General features: G+C 43.9%; 1 protein-coding gene across 3 annotated transcripts in view; it reads left to right on the forward strand.

The window, feature by feature from the left end:
- Window positions 1-13,970: 13,970 nt before the first annotated feature.
- The window catches only part of XDH (xanthine dehydrogenase), a 60,384-nt gene continuing 54,217 nt past the window's right edge, over window positions 13,971-20,137 (forward strand). The window contains exon 1 of one of the 3 annotated variants that reach the window (XM_072770620.1): window positions 13,971-14,488. In XM_072770620.1, coding sequence (XP_072626721.1) covers window positions 14,447-14,488 — 42 coding nt within the window. In that variant the 5' untranslated portion in view covers window positions 13,971-14,446. The remainder of the gene's footprint in view (window positions 14,489-20,137) is intronic. The other 2 variants (XM_072770621.1, XM_072770622.1) reach the window with 2 other exon arrangements.

The raw sequence follows: 20,137 nt of genomic DNA on the forward strand, positions 1-20,137 counted from the left end.
CTCAGTGTGGGACTCAAGGCCTTTCTCCTAGGCAGTACTTAACTGATGTCAGTGGTTTATTGATAGTTGCCTGTGGCCAGGAGGTTCTTGGGAAAGTGGCTAAAATACCCTATGAGGGACGCCTGGGTGGCTCAGCAGTTGAGCATCTGTCTTTGGCTCAGGGCGTGATCCCCGAGTCCCGGGATTGAGTCCCACATTGGGCTTCCTCCATGGAACCTGCTTCTCCCTCTGCCTATGTCTCTGACTCTCTCTCCATGTCTCTCATGAATAAATAAATAAAATCTTTAAAAAATACCCTATGAAATAGTGCCAAGCTCCAACTTCTGGTTGAAGAGACATTTCCTGAATACCTGCTCTCTTCCTGGCAATTGAGATTATTTCCTTATAACCACCAGCTAAGGAAAATATGATCTCCATTAGGCAGATGGTGACTCTGGCTCATTGAGTATAGGGATCTTGCCCTTGAATGGAGAGTGTGCATGGAGAGCCTGCGATTTGAACACAAATATTTGAATTCTGTTCTCTCAGTCTCTCTGTCTCTCCCTCACTGTATGTTAGAGATGCTGCATATACCACTACTATGCTCTTAATATTTCCTTCTCTAAATCTCATCCCTAGAATCTCTTCCCTTTGAAGCTCTTCTTACTGGCCTGGTGTTAAAAGCTATTTTTCAATCTCCTGGAAGGAGTTCCTATGTAATAAAAATTAGTTCCTAGAAGTGTAATAGAAAAAACCAGGGGTCAAGCTTTGAGAATCAAAATAGCAAAACCTTCCTCTACTTCTATTGGTTGATTCTAGCATGAGCAGTGATGGACTTACATGGGACACTGGGAATTCAGAACTCCCAGCCCAGGACAGTCCTTTCAGGGATGCTTCAGATGTCTGAGGCATTGCCTAGTGGCCATGAGAGCACAGTAGGGTGCTCCAGAGGAGAAGGCCAGCTGTGAGATCTCTCCCCAGAATGCTTCCCAGAACTAACTGTGGACTTCTTTTGTTGGAGGACACATCATAACTAGGGGGATATGCTGGGGCATCCGCAGGCACCTGCAGCTCAGACAGACACCCATTGCTCCACTTGCTGCTTCCACGTCTGTTCTGAAGTTGATCTGCAGCTCTTAGGGGTGACTAATTGCTATGTGGTGGCTCTGCCAGGTGTTTCAGGGCCTGCAGTCACTCAGGCTTCTGGAAAGTTCTTCGTGGGAATTTGAATAACCTGTCTGTGCTGTGTTAAGCTTTGTTCAGCAACAAAACTTCCAGTCCTCCTCCTCCATGATTCCCTTCCTTTCCTTTTTTTTAATTTATAAATTTATTTTTTATTGGTGTTCAATTTGCCAACATATAGAATAACACCCAGTGCTCATCCCATCAAGTGCCCCCCTCAGTGCCCGTCACCCAGTCACCCCCCCCACCCACCTCCCCTTCCACCACCCCTAGTTTGTTTCCCAGAGTTAGGAGTCTCTCATGTTCTGTCTCCCTCTCTGATATTTCCCACTCATTTTTTCTCCTTTCCCCTTTATTCCTTCCTTCTCACTATTTTTTATATTCCCCAAATGAATGAGACCATATAGTGTTTGTCCTTCTCCGATTGACTCATTTCACTCAGCCTAATACCCTCCAGTTCTATCCACCTTGAAGCAAATGGTGGATATTTGTCGTTTCTAATGGCTGAGGAATATTCCATTGTATACATAAACCACATCTTCTTTATCCATTCATCTTTCGATGGACACCGGGGCTCCTTCCACAGTTTGGCTATTGTGGACATTGCTGCTAGAAACATTGGGGTGCAGGTGTCCCGGCGTTTCATTGTATCTGTATCTTTGGGGTAAATCCCCAGCAGTGCAATTGCTGGGTCGTAGGGCAGGTCTATTTTTAACTCTTTGAGGAACCTCCACACAGTTTTCCAGAGTGGCTGCACCAGTTCACATTCCCACTAACAGTGCAGGAGGGTTCCCTTTTCTCCACATCCTCTCCAACATTTGTGGTTTCCTGCCTTGTTAATTTTCCCCATTCTCACTGGTGTGAGGTGGTATCTCATTGTGGTTTTGATTTGTATTTCCCTGATGATTCCCTTCCTTTCCATGGATGCTTGGTAGGAAAGGGCTGAATCTCCAGTCCTTGCTGAGGGACAAGGCAGGTATGAGGCGTGTGAAAACAGGTGCAGAGTTGGACTCTTTAATTCAGGTCATGCCAATTACTGCTCCTTTGAGTTGATATCTGCTTCTTATACCCTATTCTTATACCCTGGAAAGCTGGCCTTACTGACAGAAGCTGGGCATTATCTTATTCCTTATCTCATTCTACAATGGCCAGTACAGCATCATGCCACTTCCTACGCATTGTGAGAGTGAGGAAGAGCTTCTCCACCCATGTCCAAGCAGAAAGGGACTTGAGTGTGGGAGCATTTGCTTCCTGAGGGAGCACATGGGAGCCTGGAAAATCTTCTGGAGGGAAAAGGAGGTCGTGCTCTAGCAGGCAGGAGAGCAGCTACTCCTTTCCAGAAGAAAGATGAGAGGAGATTGTCTCCACTTTCCAGGACTTTTTCTGGAGTGGGAACAGATAAGCCCATGATGTTACCCCTTTCTGCCAGAACTGACCTACCTGGCTTGGTGTAGTTAGGTTGGCATTGTGCTGCTGGAAACCACAGGAGTGGGTGGCTGTGCCCAGCTCATTCTCCCTCTGCCCAGAGTTGGCTTTCTTTGAGTTACTTCCTGGATTCCTTCCTTGTCCTCTGCCAGACCAGTTCTCCCATTTGTTCCTTTCTCACCCTTATAGTGTTTAGTCACCCATTTCTGGACTACTTCTGTCCCTTTAATAAACGTTCTTTCCAAAACCTTTTGAAATGTTGCTCATGAGAGAGCACTCAGCAATGGCAGAGCTCTAAACCATGAGTGATTCCCATATTACCTGTAGTTTTCTGGAAAATATTACTTCACTTAAACCAGCATTTCTGGTAATTGGGGTTTACTTAATCCCAGTATCTAAATTTTCATTGTTGGTGGTTGTTGTTGGTGGTGGGTTTGTTTTATGGATATGAAGGGTTTCTGCCCTAACTCTTCCTTTTTTGTCCAAATCCAGTGTTGACTAGATCTCTGACCTGGTCAGTTCCCAAGATCTACCGATCTTCTCGATAATGAGGACATCATGGGCGCTCAAGTCATCATCTCAAGGATCCAGGAGAGTAGAAGGTGCACTGATTATGGAATTAGAAGCTGGGTTTCAAGTTCAAACTGCTGCTCGCTCAATCTCAGGTGAAAACAAAAGTTGTGTTTCATTTGGAAATGAAATTTCTTCAGTTGAAAATGGGCCTTATGATATCATGTATTTCATGTATCATGTAAAGTGATGTATATAAAAGAAGCAAAATACTGTACAAACCATAGTGGACGGTGACAATCACAATGAAAAGGAAGAAAAGAGGAGAAGAGTAATGATACAAATAAACATGAGATCAGAATGACTTTCTCTTCTGGGTGGGAAGGAAAGAGACTCTGGCAAACCATGTGGGTAGAATGAGTCCCTTTCCTTCTGCTTCCCCCAGCCATGCAGAGGTCACTGAGCAAATATTTATGGATTCCTACCATGTGTCCCTGGGGATACAAAATAAGCAAGATTTGATTTCTGTGTTATATGCCATGACAGAGGTAGGCATCCAACACAATGGAAACAGATGAGGGAACAGTGAATTGTCCCAGATGTGGCTGTGAGTCTGAGGCTCTGGGCCTGGGGGAACTGGTTGCATCTGAGCTGAACTTTAAAGGATTCAGTAGGGGAAAGGGTGGGGAAAGGAAGGCCTAGGTTGAGAGAATGATGTGGGCAAAGGCATTGAAGTTTGGTGATGAGTTCAGGGAGCAGAGAGTAGCCTGTTGTGGCCACAAATGGGTCAGGTGGCTGGAAATGAGGCTGTTAGGTAAGCTGGGCCTAGGTGAGTCTTGGTGGCACATCCTAGGATCCAAGGGGCAAGTCTACCAGGAGCATGGCTTTCCTTTGGAGGGCTAGGCCAAGGGAAATGGTGAGGCTGAGTCTTGAATGTGAATTGGGAGCCAGTTGGACAGGAACCTGGGTATTTGGGGCATGCTGTAGAGGGGAGTGATGCAGGCTATGAGTGCTTACTTTCCTTAGGCCCAAAGGACTTCTCACCCAGTGTGGAGAAATAGAAGCACCAGGAGGCCAGAGCAGAGCTCTCTGAGGGGCAGCTATAGGACAGGGCCATCTCTCACCTGACCTCGAGGTGGGGCCAAGATGAGCCATCTTCTATCCTCAGTGAGTCCTGCCATCAGGTACCAGGTAGGGTTTGTGGGAGCACCAGACCTTGCCACAAGAAACTTCCTGGTATCTCCATCCACCAATAGATCTTTTAAGAGAGTCTCAGGCTGACAACATATTTTGTAATGCTACAAAAAAATTGTGAACATTTCACAATGTGAAATGCTAAAGAGAGGATGACAATGCAAGGATCATCCACTGTGGGAAATACTGGCCTGAACAGTTATGTATGCAAATAAAAAGCATAACAAATGAGAGTGCTTCCATCACCTGATAATAATTTCTTTTCCTGGACTGCACTGATCTTAGGCAAGAAATAGGAGTGTCTTGCAGCAAGGGACAACTTGCTCAGAGATGGGCGAGGCTCAGAGGACTGGAATAAAAAGAGTCATGGCACACTTGGGCAAGCTTTGTCTTTGGAAACAAGGTCCTCCCCCCCAGCCACAAAAAAAGCCCCAGCATCATTATCCCAAGCATTCTCAGAACTGGGAGGGTCTGTGGAATTTTACAGATGGGAAGGGTCTTGTGAAAAAATGTCAGAGAGAGGAGAAGATCCTGAGGCTGTCACCTGAGCCTCTTGTCTCCCACTGGACTTTCTGTGGCCTCATCTCAATTCAATGCTTGGTTGCCAAAAATCTCTAGACCAGTGGAGTGGGACTTCTGTCTGTTCATAACAAAGGCATGAGGAGGCTTGCAAAATTTTGTCTAGGAAAAAGATTTTAATATGTATGTGTATATATAATTTTATATTTATATATACATAGATTTTTATATTCATACATTTTATATATTTATGTATATTTGTGTGTTTGTGTGTGTGTGTAGTGGTGGGAGGACAAGTTCCCAAGCTCTGCTCATAGACCCAGCAGGAAAGCACTCATATTTAGCTCCCAGCAAGGTATTTCATGAATTTCCTGAAGCTGCTGCTTCACTGGCATCATCGATGGGGCTGTTGGGGCTGTAGAATTCACGAGATTCTTGTCATGCCAGTTCTTACTTCCACATGAGATTTTCAGAATAATGGTGATGAGAAGATAGAAGTGAAGACTAGAGAACATTTAGTATAGGGAAAACACTGAGTGATTGAGTCCCAACAATTGTTCATTCCAGGTCTCTAAGGACTGTGACCTATTCTTCTCTGGCCACTCGACTGGTAAGAGGAGGCAGCCAAGAATCACAGGGATTGGACATCTTCCAAGAGGCCATGGAGTGTCCCCAAGGCAATCATGCTTACGATTGTCTGCCCCCCATCCTTGTAATCCTCTCCTACTCTCCCTCCTTTTGGGTCCTCTGTCCTCCTCCTCATCCACTTATGTCTTGAGTCTATGATGATAGACTCAGTAACTTCCTGGAACACGGAGGGAAACATTTTAGTCCCTATATAAGACCCGTCAGGCCCATAGGTTCTTAAGTCTAGCAATCCCTCTGGTTCTCCAGAGAGAAAAGGAGCCAAACCCACCTGCTGGGGTGCAGCCTGCACCAGCGTTCCTGCCTTCACCTGTCTCTGCACACCCCGGGCCTGGGAGTCTGTGGGGACCGGTGGCAGAAGTGCACGGGTTCCATCTCATCTTGCTCCTCCTGGCAGATGGGGCTGGGACCTGGGCCCTTTTCTGGGTCAAAGTGTTAGATGGATGACAGCTGAGATCAGATTCACTTACCACACTCTTGTTCTTCTCTCTCCCTATACTTGTTGCCGACTACATTTTATTTGGGAATCCAGAATGTCCCAGTGCTGTTGTAGTCAGATGCCTGATTTCTGTTTACTGGCTGTTCTTGGTCCTTGGAGCACTTTATATGGACTGTAAGAGCAAAAACAGCTCTAAAGCATCTCTGTGTGTTTTTTCAGTAGAAAGGCCACTCCCCTCAGCCCCAGGGATGCCGGACTCCTGCTGCTTTATCCTCTGCTGACCTAATTCTTTTAAGATTATTGCTCACTGCTGGTTCTTCCTCAGTGTGAAGTGAGTACTTTATTAAGGAAGCAGTTTCTCCCCCACCTCCAAACCCTGTAAAGGGTAAAAGAATCATTTTGGGGGAGGTGTCAAGCTAGGAAAGCCTAGGCTCTGCTCTCTATTGCCATCAGAAGATTGTAGACTCAGAGGAACTTGGTTCAAATCCTGGTTCCCCCTTACCAGACATGTGAGTTACTTAACCCCTCTGAGCCCAGAAAGCTTCCTCATATAGAAAACAAGAAATTATATCTATGCCATGGGGGTATTGTAGAAAGTAAATGAGATCCATATAGAATGATAGCCCAGGATCTGACACATATTTGCGTCCTCATAAATCTTTTGCCCCCTTCAAAATGTCTCTCACTGTGGAAATGATTTAGCCTTGGCCAGTGGAATAGCCTCAGAACTGGAGGCCTCCGATGGCAGCATTTATAGCAAGAGCCATATATTCTCCTAAATGATCTTTGAGTTGTTAAATCAGTAAGGAGATGTGATGTTTTAATTTTCCCCATTGCTGTAAAATACACAAAAGCAAAGCTAACAATATAAGCAGCCCCTGAGATCACTAAGTGAGAAGCGCTCGGGGGTGCCGTGAGCTCATGAGATCTGAACCCATGGCTTCAGAAAAATGGCAAATGTTAGGTCTTGAAACTTGGGCATTACTCGTGGATGGCTAAGATCTCAAATATTAAACCTCAGATCAACTGGTCTTCGTGGCTCTGGAGAGAAGGGTAGGCCACTTCCAGAATTACGATGCAAGAAAGGTAGGTGCCATCAGCAGCGGACAGCCTTGTCCAGGCAGGGACCAGACCAAAGTGAGGGATGGATGCCTCTATGTGGAAGGCCATTCGGGTTTCCACATCCTCTCCCTGAGCATCAGGAACCTGAACTTCTAGAGAACAAGTCTGAGGTGGCTAGCTTGCCTTCTGGCCCTGAATACTCTGGAGACTATGTTTCATTTTGGGGTTGTATGCTTCAGGGTATTAACAGCGGTTTAATGGGATCTTTTATTTTTCCCCCAGAAGAGAAGGAATTCCTTCCTTTTTAAAAGAAAAAAGCAAATAACAGGATTAGCAACACTATGTTCCTGCAGAGCATTCTGGTTCAAGAACAAATTTAGAATGGGAACAGCAGGTGATCTCCCCCGTAGAGCCTGCACCCTGAGATGACTTCCCAGAGACAACTGTGAGGGCCCTGGGAGGGCTGAAGGAAGCTCTCAAGTTTTCAATGATAACAACTTTGAAAATATCAATATATAAGTCCGAATTCTGCATCTCTGCTCTGGGGAGTGCTGATATTTAGGAGGGAGGGTGAGTTCTGGGATTGCAACCCTGGCTCAGGAATCCTGGATTCTCTAGAAGATACAATGAAGTACCTTTAAGGCCTCTCTGGCCCTGTAGTTAGTATCAATGCTCAGTACAGTGCCTAGTAGATGGCAGAGTCCTTTTAAAAGTGACAAATGAATGGATATGTGACTATTGCCCAGTGTAGAAGTTGCTCTGAAGCTCATCTTTAAAACAGGTTCTGAGGATGAGGACACTTAAGTCCACTTAAACAGGACTCGGGGATGACAGTTCTATTCAGGAACCCATAGTTCTCGGTGGCATCATTTGCACATGCAGCTTTGCAAGCGGACCAAATCAGATATTTAAGCCATGCTTTCTTGCCTTTAATTAAAACTAGGTTCTGGCATTGCTGACATTTATGCGTTTGTTCTTCATTCATTATTCAACATTTTTTTTTTTAGTAAATATTGTGTCTATCATGTCCATGTAATATTTTGCACTGAAAAAAACAGATAGGCGGGCAGCCTGGGTGGCTCAGTGGTTTAGCGCTGCCTTCAGCCCAGAGCATGATCCTGGAGACCCAGGATTGAGTCCCACATCAGGTTCCCTGCATGGAGCCTGCTTCTCTCTCTGCCTGTGTCTCTGCCTCTCTCTCCTCTCTGTATATTCTCATGAATAAATAAATAAAATCTAAAACAAACAAACAAACAAAAAAACCAGATAGACATCTCGCCCTTGGGGAACTTACTGTATTAGCGCATGTAATAACGGGTGCTGTAACAGACGAACCCAGAAATCGCAGTGGGTAAGCACAATACAGATTTATTTCTTGTTCTTGTAAGGTCACATAGACAATGTGGTGGCCAAGGGCAGTCTGCCCTAAAATGAACCACTTCGGCATACTGATTATTTTAAATTGAAGTTATTTAAGAAACAACCAGTTCAAGAAGAACCTGACTGCACCCTTGATCCCATCCTTTGTCTCCAGAAAGCAGAAAATAATTCATCCTCGTGATAGGTACCCTCCCTGTACGTACCCGGAGGCAAAGAGACATTGGGATTTTTTTTGTTTGTCTTTTTCTCCTATTTATCTGTCTCTTGTCAATTTAATTCTTGGACCATCTAGAAGCACTTTGAAGGACAGAGGGAAAAAATCTTCCTTCCCAACAGCTATGAGGGAGGGAGAAGGGAGCACTCAGATCATTGTGTTTTTTTAAGTACTTGGGCTGACGGAAGGCTGTGCCATCTTCAATGTGTGGCTTCCAAGGTCACCCTGGGCATTGACATTAATGATCAGACAGTGGGACAGAGAGAATGGGAGCCTGGATATTGTGAACATCACATTCACCTACATTATATTATCAGAACTCAGTCATAGGGCTTTCTCACCTCTAAGAGGATAGGAAATGGTGCTCTTGGCTGAGCAGTGACCTCCCAGCAGAAACTCTTCATTAGAGAAGGAGGATATGAATATTTTGTGAAATGGTAGACATGTGTGCCATACTTACATTCTGTTGGGTACGGAGAGAATGGGTGCAGTAATAAACATGTTAAGTGACTACGTTAGATAGTATTTCAGATGATAATATGAAAAAAAGTCAGGTGAGAGGCATAGAGGGTGCAAACAAATTGTGAAAATAATCTTCCTCAGTGACTACTTGTTAGGCCTACTGTCTACAGAGTAAATGTGAGTTGACCCTTTGCATGAGCCAGAAGTAAGGACTCTCTTTCCTGAATTGTGCTGGAGCACCTTGAATTAGAAAGAGAGAACTTACTTTGTGTTCTGAGGGGCACACATTGTCATCATCACAAAGGTCTCCAGGGTTATGGAGTTTATTGAGTACAAAAGACATTGTCAAAAGCATAATAGATGCAGACAGATAAAGTGGGTTTAAACTGCTCCTGGGCTCTTTCTATTCCTTGAGCTCTTGTATGCATGTAGTAACTGACCCAGGCTGAAATTCAGATGCTTTTAGTTTTGATTCTTTGTCTCTTTTTCAATAATATCAGCTTCTTAATTCTAGAAGGATCTACTTCCTAGATGTGTATAGAATATCAAGTGTTGATTTCTTCCATAGTAATAAAGGATTACTTGTTGCTGAGGAACCTGGTTCCTCATGCTGGTTACCTAATATCAATGAAAGAAGGTTAGTTGGAAAGGAGCTGATGAAGGAATTAAATGTTGCTAATAATACATGGAATGATGGGAAAAAGTTCTGTTTTTGATATGAGGGTCCTGGGATCGAGTCCCTCATTGGGCTCCCTGCTCATCGGGAAGTCTACTACTCCCTCTCTGTCTGCCCTTCTTTCCCACTCATGCTTTCATGCTTGCTCACTCTCTTATAAATAAAATCTTAAAAAAAAAAAAAGTCAGGAGCTATTATGCTAAGTGAAATAAGATTGGGAAGTACAAATATATGATTTCACTTACATGTGGAATCTAAAAAACAAACAAACGACAAAACAAACTAATAAGCAAGAATCAGATCTACAGATACAGAGCACTGATGGTTGCCAGAGGGGAGGGTGATAGGGGGACAGCAGATGAGTGAAGGGGAGTGGGAGATACAGGCTTCTAGTATGGAATGAGTAAGTTAGGGGGGGGATTGTGGATGACGAGGAAATTAAGGCCATTCCACTTTAAGTTCAGCGTTAGCACAAGCATAGCCATCCCAGGCCCCTGTGAATAAGAGCTGAAATTTACATTACTTCAGTTACAGGGAAAAAGCAGCTTACAGCTTAACGCCCTAGAAAGCCCCATATTAGAATGAGAACAGAGCCCAAGCCAGTGGCAGGAAGCCCCATATTAGAATGAGAACAGAGCTCAATGCCAGTGGCAGAAAGTTCCATATCAGAATGAGAGCAGAGCTCAATGCCCTTGAAAGCCCCATACCAGAATGTAAACAGAACTTGAGAAATTGCTCCACCCCTTCTGGAGGTCCCCTAGACCAGCCCATAAAACTAAGCTGAAACCCACCTCGGGGCCCAAGTCCCTGCTCCGCCGTGTCGGGTATTCTTGGACCCAAGCTCGAGTTTGTAAATAAACCCTCGTGTGTTTGCATCGGTGTCGGCTCCTTGGTGGTTTCTCGGATTCACAATCTTGGGCACAACAGGGATGGAAGGCACAGCACAGGGAACACAGCTGAAGATATTGTAATAGTGTTGCACAGTGACAGATGGTAGCAACACTTGTGAAAGCACAGTGTAATATTTGGAGTTGTTGAATCACTATATTGTACACCTGAAACCAATGTAATATCATGTTAACTATAGGGAAAAAAATCTGATGAGTCAAGAAAAAGGAGCTTAGAGATTTCTGAAAATTCAACTCTTTCCTTGCACTGTGGGCTCAATCCAGTAAGCATTTATTAATCCTTCTTGCAGACCTGGCACTATGCTAGGCACCAGGGATAAAGCAGTAAACACAGTTCTGCTCTTGGTCCAGGGCTCACCATCCAGGCATGGAAGAAAGACTGGATTTTAGCTGGACTGAGAAGGGCCATGAATGCTATGCTGACAATCCTGGGTTTATGCTCCACAGTTAGTGAAGAATCATCAAAGAGATGATTTCTCTGCTAGGGAGTGGGTAGGAGGCTGTGACACTGTTGGCAAGTCAACCTCTTTGACCCCCATTTTCTTTGTCTAGAAAGGGAAGATAATAATTACTTCCCTGCCCATCTTGCAGGGCTGTTAAAAGATCAAATGAAATCATATTATGCTACTCAGGTGTCAAGAACTATGATTAGGGCTGGTTAATAATCTAGATGTCTGGGAGAACAAGGGAAGAGAGGTGCCACGCAGTGATGCTCTGAGAACACTGCAAAATCTTTTATCCAGCATGGACCTTTGTAGGAGAGAAACTAAGCCTAGGGAAAAAACAAACAAACAAACAAAAAACAATAACAAACTTAGCAGAAAACAAAAAACAAAAAACACCAAAAAATGAGTCATGGAATATTCTGAAAGAAAAGTGATTTTTTTCCTTTTTAAGTGAAACTTTTTTGTGAGTGAAGAAAATGAACAGAAAATGCTGTGGGGTACAGGTAAAAATGCAAATTCAGATGTAAAGCAAGGGAAGGAGCCCCCAAGAGCACTGCAGCCAAAGCCGGTTCAGAGCTGGCAGGAGTCTTCTGCAGCATCTGTCAGGAACTGCCAGGACGCACCAGAAGCTGCCAGGATGTGTGCTGCTCACCAAAACATCAGCTCCAAAGCAGGAAAGGCTCGACAGCTGTCACCGGGCCCTGACCAGGCCTCTGGAGAACATTCCAAAAGTTCTCCTGAATTGTTTTTCGTCCAGGGAGTGCTTGACCCCAAGGGAGTTCACTGTTCCAGAAATAAAGACTGTTCTCTGCTATCTTTTCATTCTTAGTTCTAGCAATTTCCTGCAAGTGTTCCAGGAATTTCCTGTGAGTGTTATCCCAGGAATTTTCTGCAAGCATTGTTCCAGGAGGGAAGAAGCTTCTGTCCAGGAGTCCTCCGGGCCTATTTGGCTTTTCTTCGGATTTAAGGCCTCACACACCAATACAGTGCCTATTATAAACCAAGGCATTGTTTAGGAAAAACAGGGTAAGTTAATATAATGTAGGTTAGACTTGCCCTATCTCCAAACCACGAAATCCCATTAACTCAACCCAAATTTGTGAATTCATCTCAATATTGAAAGCATCTACAGGAGGTCTTTAGCTTGGGGGAAAATGCTTATTTTAGACTGTTTTCTTCTAATTTGTAACATTTTGAAAAAGTACAGAGAAGGAAAAGTTCACCAATATTTTGTCAAATAATGAGTAATCATACAAAGTCAATGTTTAGCCAAATCTCAATATTATAGAAATAAACTGGTTACTACAGTTATCACAGATATAAAATCTGAACAATATATAAGCCCTTATTAAATATTTCACTTTTTTTTTAATGCTTCACAATAACAGAGAGGAATTTCACCTCCAGATAAGAGAAAGAGGCTGAAGTTCAGCTGCCTAAACTATGTCTCCTTTCATTCTTACCAGATAGGACTCTTACAAAGTAGGCATTCAACTTCATTTCATAGATAAGATTGAAGCCAAGAGAGTGATTTTTGTCAAAGGTCTCACAGTAGTACCAGAGCTATGATTTAAGCCAGACTATCTAACCCCCCACGTCCCAAGCTCTTTCCTGGACATCGAGTGTTTCCTGGGACTTTGGCCAGAGTCTAGTTGAGGGTAGGGAGGGGGTGTGGCAGTAGAGGGCTTGCAAAACTGGGTGGATCAGTGGATAGAGGAAAAGCCTCTCTACCACAGAGGAGTGAGTACTGACCTATTACGAAACATTGCCCAGATCCAACCCCTCCCTTCCTCTCTCTGCCTCCTTCTTCCCTCTTCCTTTTAGAGCGGGGTTTCTCAATCTTGGCTCTATTGACATTTTAAGACCAGATGATTCTTTGTTGTGGGGCGCTGTCCTGTTCTTTGTGAGGGGTTTAGTAGCATCCCTGGCCTCTTATCTACTAGATGCCAGTAGCAGCTCTTAGTCATGACCATGAAACCTATAGACATGGGAATATCTACTCTACCCAATCCCCCAGTTAAGAACCATTGTTTTATGGTGACCAACCATCCCCTATTGCCCTAGACTGAGAGATTTGTCACAATTTCCATGCTTCAACCAGGAGAGTTGGGACCAGACAGGGACGCTTGGTGATCCTACAAGTGAGATCTCATCTCCTGCTTAAATAAAGTGTATGGAGGGAGGGGGGAATGGTGTTGACAATGTCCGGGCAGTCTGTGGTTTCGCTAAGCTGGTGCTATCCAAGTACATGTGCCTAAGACTCCTTCTTTCACCAAGTAGACTGTGAGGGGCCTGGGGGAAGTGACCCACTGCAGAGAGGCTGGCTGAGTAGCCGCATGGGTTGTTCTAAGACTAAAGAGGACAAGAGGGAATGTGTGTGTGTGTGTGTGTGTGTGTGTGCATGTATGTGCAAGTGGGGAGGCACAGCTGGGCACACAAAGCTCACAGCGCTGCCCAGGTGGGCAGTGTGCATGTGTGTTTATACCAGGAGGGAAAGGATACTGGAAGGGGGAAGGTTTGCAGCTCCGGGTTGACTTGGCCTGGGTCCGTAAGGTTTGGGTGGGTGTTTTAATTTATTTGACAATTAGAAATATTCTCATGAGTTACTCTGATAACTTATCAAGGGCCTTTTCCTGAGAGAAACAAGCAAAAGAAAAATATCAAAAATTGGTTTGTTAACAGGATAATTTTTGTTGTGTCATCAATAATACATTTGCAATAGTAATAAAGATTTTGGTTCTTGGCAAACTTACAAAACACTATGAAATTCGTTTGTCTGTCCAGCTTCTGCTCTTGGGGCCATTCATACGCCCATTTACAGGATGAAAGCCACTGCGTCCTGAAAACAACAATGCTGAGGTCAAATGGCCAGGTTTTGGTTCTGGGTCACTGGGCTCCAGGGCTGGGGACCTCTGTATTCGTCCCAGCTGTGTGTGAATGAGGCATCTGTGTAAGGGGTGGGTTGCTGTAAACCTGAATGGCAAAATGACAAGTGGAGAGGGCAAAGGTGTGAATCATTTCTCTTGCTGTGGCTCTGCCCACAGCCCTTCTTCCTTCTCTGCCTTGGGCAGGGGGGCGACGAAGCAGGTTCCCTGAGGGTGGTGCTGAAGACCACACAGGTCATCCCCTGGCTGGTATCTGTCTGGGCCTTTCGTCTGTGTTCTTTGTAACAGATGTTGGGAGTGTGCCTTCCTATGTATGATTGTTTGCATTTTCCTTGATTATGTAAACTGGTGGCTTTTGCCAAGAACTCTCTGTGCCCTGAAGCTCTAGGCTGCTCTCTTTCCATTGGCCGGCCAAGTTTCACTTCATTGGGAAGTGTATTTTTCAAGTTGCTGAGCAGCAATACGTGTTAGTGCCTCTTGGGGAGTGAGACACCTGGATTCAGGGACCTGACCGGCAACAATGACAGCTGACGAATTGGTTTTCTTCGTGAATGGCAAAAAGGTGAGAAAGAGCTGGGCTTTGGTCCGGCTTCTCTGCTCCCCGGGAGAGAGGTGTGTCCTTCTATTCTCTCTCTTTCAGATCCTCTCTCACTCCTTCCCCTCTCCTCTCTCTCTCTCCCTTCAAAGTGTGGGTGCCTTTTGGGTAACACTGAGGAAAGAAAACCTGCTTAGAGCTGGAACACAGTCAAGACGCAAAGGGGGCAGAGGAGCGTGGGGAGGCAGGCTAGCAGAGGGGTTCGAGTCCACACCATCTTCAGCAGCAGAGACACTAGCTCAAAGCTGAGATGGGGCATAGGTCCCTCCGTGAGATCGGAAGTCACCCCCCACACCTCTATTTCTGTGTGTTTAATCCAGGCTTTCATCACCCTCTTTCCTGAGAGAAGGAACAGGAACTTGTTTTCTTAGCAGCAAGAAAATATAAGATGGACATAGCCTTTGATTTTGGTACTTCATGGTAAATGTGACAGCTAACTTGTGTGAGGACATTTACTGGCATGTTGTGGCAAGCCACATTTATTTTTTCCATAAGGGACATGTTCCTCCCCCTCCCTGCACTTGGTACTGCATATAAATATTTCAAGTTTCTTACTGTGATAAAAACTGCCTACTTGGATGAACTTTATCAGTATGAGGGGAAATGGGGGCGGGGTGGTGGGTGGAGCAGAGAGGGACTTCAGACTTGGGTACCAGTCCTGTGGGCACTGCAAGGGTGTGAATCTTTGCAAATTTCACAGCAGGTTCAGGGAGGGAACGTGCAAACACATTGCATCGTCCCCAGCCCCGTCCATACACCGTTGCTGGGGTGCTCCTGCCTGCTCCAGTTCTCCAGTAGGGAATGAGAGGGACAGTAAAAGGATAGCCATAGTTGCACCTTATAAATGGCCATGTGAACAGTGTGAGCGATGAATATGATAAAGGACCCCCAAAGAAGGGTAGTTTTGTTTTGCTCTATTGGCACTTTTGAGTTGAGAAATTGGGCAATGTTTGAGGTAATTTTCAAGGGCTAAAATGTGTTTCATGGGGCATCCAGGGCTTAAATTGTCAGGATGTGTCTGGGTGACTGGCAAAGGGAATTCCATGAGCCATGGCACATCAGTGCTCTGAAGATCATTGGATTCAGTGTGAGTGGTGCCACTGGGAGGCACTGAGGATAAGGTCAGCCATGTTCTTCCAGATTCGGTGTGTTTCTCCATGCCAACGTCTTTTCAGGATTGGCATCTGGTAGCAAACCAAGAGGTAAGGCAAAGTTTCTCTGTTGACTGACGGTCGTGAGACTTTTGCATCCAACTTTGCCAACAACTTTGTTGTGCATCCAGCGATTACATTGGAGGGATTCAAGAAACAGTTGAGTTGACTTTCTAGAAGTGTTACTCATACAAAGCATCTTCTGTGGAATTTTTTTAAGCAATTTTTACATTGAGTGAGAAGCTGGATGCAATGACTTCGAAGGCCACATTTTACTCTAAGATTCTATTATTTATCATGCCATCAATTCGTGTGTGACAGGACAAAGTTCTGCTCTTCTTAGGGATGGCATGCTGTGATGCACTGGACCTGAATGGGAATGTTTCAAGGTAAATCTGGCTTGGCAAAGCTGTTTCTCCCTGAATTTTAGTTCCACTTTAGGGAAAGCAATTTAAAATTTTTAGATGGTATCGTCATATCAGACCCTACTATCTCTGGAAACTTTTACTATTGTCAATTTCTGTGATGCATACTCATGTTTGTAATTTATAAACCTGTGGCCTCTTGAGAAACTACTAGAAAGGTGGAGAGGCAGTCAAGGAGTGATAAAGTAAAAGCTGTGCTTTGCAAACAAGACCAAGCAGGAATTCCCAGATCAAGGCAGCTGTGAGTAAGTTTGTTTCCATTTCTATTTCTAAGATCTTACTAGATGTAGATCTTTTGTTACTGGATATTGTGTGGATAAGTTACCAAAGAAGCTGTTGGAGTGGGTGACTCATTCTGCAATGTAAGCCTATTATTCTTCCAATTTCAGGCACTCTAGGACTCTGTCTCCACCAACTGGGGTCCTGGAGAGGGTATAAGATGCCACCGATCAAATACCTCAGGCGCCTTCTGTGGTGGTGATGGGCCTTGATGATCATCGTTTCCATGTTTTCTGTTTTAGAGTCAAAGTTGGAGGGAAAGAAAGAGCTGCCCAGGATTTTGGTATTATTGTAGTGACAGTCATTTGGGTGGGCAGCAGTCTAGAGTTTCTCAGCAGTCGCTTTCTGTTTAGTGGAGATCGCAGCACCTGGAAGAGTCTGGCAGACTTGGTGTGCAGGGTGCAGCTAAAGGCGTCCAGGGGTGATCCTCACAGAAGCAGGTGGCAGCTACAGAGAGCCTCACAGTGGCTTGGGCTCACTCACCTATATGAGCTCCTCCCAGGCCTGTGCCTGTGGGGTCGTATGCATTGGATGAATATGATCTCTAAAGAAGAGGCCAGGCATCTGCCATTCGAGACCTTATGGACCAGTTAAAGAGATAGATTATAATTAGGCAAAGTAATAAATTGCAAAATGTATTTCACAGAAAACGAATCTCATGAAATGCTCTTTTCAGATACTCCCCTCTCTCTCTCTTTCTAAAGAAGATTTATTTATTTTAGAGAGAGGGAGAGGAGGGAGAAAATGTGCACACTTGCAAGTGGGGGGAGGGGTAGAGGAGAGAATCTCCAGCAGACTTCCTGTGGAGCATGAAATGTGACACGGGGCTCCATCCCATGACCCATGAGATCATGACCTGAACTGAAATCATGAGTCTTAACCAACTGAGCCACCCAGGCACCTCCTCTTTTCAGATATTCTTAAACTACTTAGCACAATGTAGGCACATAGCAGGTGCCCAATTTAATGAGGACAGAATGAAGGCACGAGTATTAAAAGCCCTTAGAAATTCTCTACTGAAGAAATTTATTTTTTAAACGTTTTTGCATTTTGAAATTATTTTAAATGTACAAAAAAGTTGCAAGAAGAATACAAAAAAATACTCACAAGACTACTCACATTCACCAGCTGTTGCCATTTTGCCACATTTGCTTTATCATTATCTCTCATTTTCTCTCCCTGTACACACACACACACACACACACACACACACAGGTGTTTATGTGATACACGCATGTATTTGATATATATGGATATGTTTACAGATATATATATGTAGATACACAGATGTATATAAGTACCTAAATAATTTTTTATATTTATTTATGTATATAGTTAATAGAAATGGATACATAAAATATAAAATTTTCTTTCCCAACCATTTGAGGGTAAATTTCCAATGTCATGCTCTCTTACCCCTTAAATGAAGAGTGAGAGTATTCTTATAGAACCAGTCCCTATAAAAGTCAGGAAATCCAGTGTTGATATAATACTATTATCTAATCTATAGCCCTTCTGCAACATATTCCAATTTCCCCAATAATATCATTTATAACTTTTCCCCTAAGCCAGTCCACAGGACCCAGGGTCATACAGTCAATTGCCATATTTCTTAAATTTCCTGAAAGCTGGAACGGCTCTTTAACTTTCCTTGTCTTTTGTGCCATTGATGTTTATGAGGAGAATGGGCCATTATTTCTTAGAATATCTCTGATTTTGAGTTTGTGTCATGCTTTCTTATAATTGGATTCAGAGTCTGCATTTGGGGCAAGAATGCCAGAGAAGTGATAAATGTTCCTCCGTGCATTATATTGGGAGACACAAGATGTCAGTTTCCCCATTATTTAGAGGGGAAATTATTTTCCCCATTATTCACATTATTTCCCCAATGTGAACTTGGATCACTTGGTTAAAGTGGTATCCATCAGTTTTCTCCACTGTAAGATTACTTTTTTAACTTTTATAGTTAATAAATAATCTGTGAGAAGATACTTTGAGTCTATGTATCTTGATCATTAAGCTTTCACCTGTTAGTTTTAGCACCCATTGATGATTCTTGACTGGATCAATTATTATACTGATTGCAAGATGGTTAACTGTATTCATTAGTTGTCATTCCTAGAAGAACTTTCCTTTCTTTCCAATTTGTTTATTTATTAGTTATCACTTTGGACTCATAAGTCTTAATCTTATTTAGTGGGTTAAAATCTATTAGAGCTAGTATTTATTTTGATCTTTAAGTTTTATCAGAACAATCTGCTGAACCCAGTATTTCCTCAGCTCATATACCCACAAAGCATCTGTCCTTTGGAATATCCATTGTGGCGTCCTGTTCAGAGAGGGTACCATGGAGTTGCCCGGGGCAACCCTGCAGCTGCACTGTGAGAGTGGCACAGCCATTCTCTCTACGAATGCAAGGAAGGTTAGACCACTCCTGGCTGGGGTGACATAAAAAACCTTTGCCAGAAAAAAAAAAAACAAAAAAAAACAACCTTTGCCAGGGAAGCGTTTGGGGTCTTCTAAGTCAAGATGCAGGTGGAAGAGGAACAGAATGGCCAAAGGCACAGAGTTAGAGGCACATGTTGTATTTTCTCTGGAGTGTGAAGACCAGGTTTGCAGAGATCTAGGAGAAAAGGCTGAAAATGAAGACAGCCTAAGGAACTTGGATGCTACCTGGAATATGTGGGAAGTCACCGAAGGCACAGAGCAAGGGACTGATGTGATGAAAGCTGAGCTGGAAGAAAGAAGAAGCAATAGCTTAGGGGGAAGGTAGTAAGTTAAGAGCCTCTTCCTGTCATTTGCAAGCAAAGTGATAGGGATCTTTATTTGTGCAATTTATGACTTCTCCAAGAGAAAAGAAGTAACTTCCTGTGTGAGCTTTGTAACCGGGACTTGGAACAAACTGGACTTGTGGAGTGTAATCATGAAAGGAAACTCCATTTGATTTTCTACTTTCCTGTAAACTTTCTTCAAAGGGCAAATTCTGGTGGTTTCATGACTTTCTAGATTGCTTTTAATGAACAAAAAATCCTGTGGTCACATCTAAGTTTTCATACACAGTCTCAATTCAGGATACAGAGGTGGAGTTAGCAAGAAAGTCCTCATTTAATCAGTGCCGGTGTAAGATGGCTTCCCACCACTGGGAACATTCAATTGCAAGTCTCATGACAGGGGGAATGCTTTTCTCTAGCAGACTGCTCTTCCTCACCCTCTAGTGTTGGGAAGTCCACTCCACACAGACCCTGTTGGAGGTCCCAAACTTTCCATAGTCCGTGTCTGGGGGAGATCTAAACACCTCCATGCCAGTTTGCTCTCTCACATTGCCTACACCAGGTCTAGAGCCAACACTTCATAGTGTGGACTTCGGGAGTACACACCAATCCCAACAGTACCATTTCTTCTTCAGCTTCTCTGGTAAGCCTTTCTTTAGCCAGACCACCATATCTCCTGTCCTACAGAGGATGTATGTTAGCTTCACCTATAGGGCTATGGAAGCCCCCTCACCAAGTTTGAGGTGTGAGGCACATACCTCTCCTCAACCGTAGGAAGACGTAATACTCATAGTGCTGTTTGCTCCTAAGAAACTCTTGTAATATATTCTCTCTCCTTAACCATTCCAGTCACCCTAACCCTATTACCCTTGATAATGTATGATGAGTCTGAGTAGCGAAAGAGTTTTTCGTGGATTTCCTTTGACTATTTGCATCGGAAACTGGCACCTCACTTTGTAAACAACCTTTCCATCTTCTTGAATATACCAT

The sequence above is a fragment of the Canis lupus genome, chromosome 12 (genome assembly GCF_048164855.1).
Source record: "Canis lupus baileyi chromosome 12, mCanLup2.hap1, whole genome shotgun sequence".
Classification (NCBI taxonomy): Eukaryota; Metazoa; Chordata; class Mammalia; order Carnivora; family Canidae; genus Canis; species Canis lupus.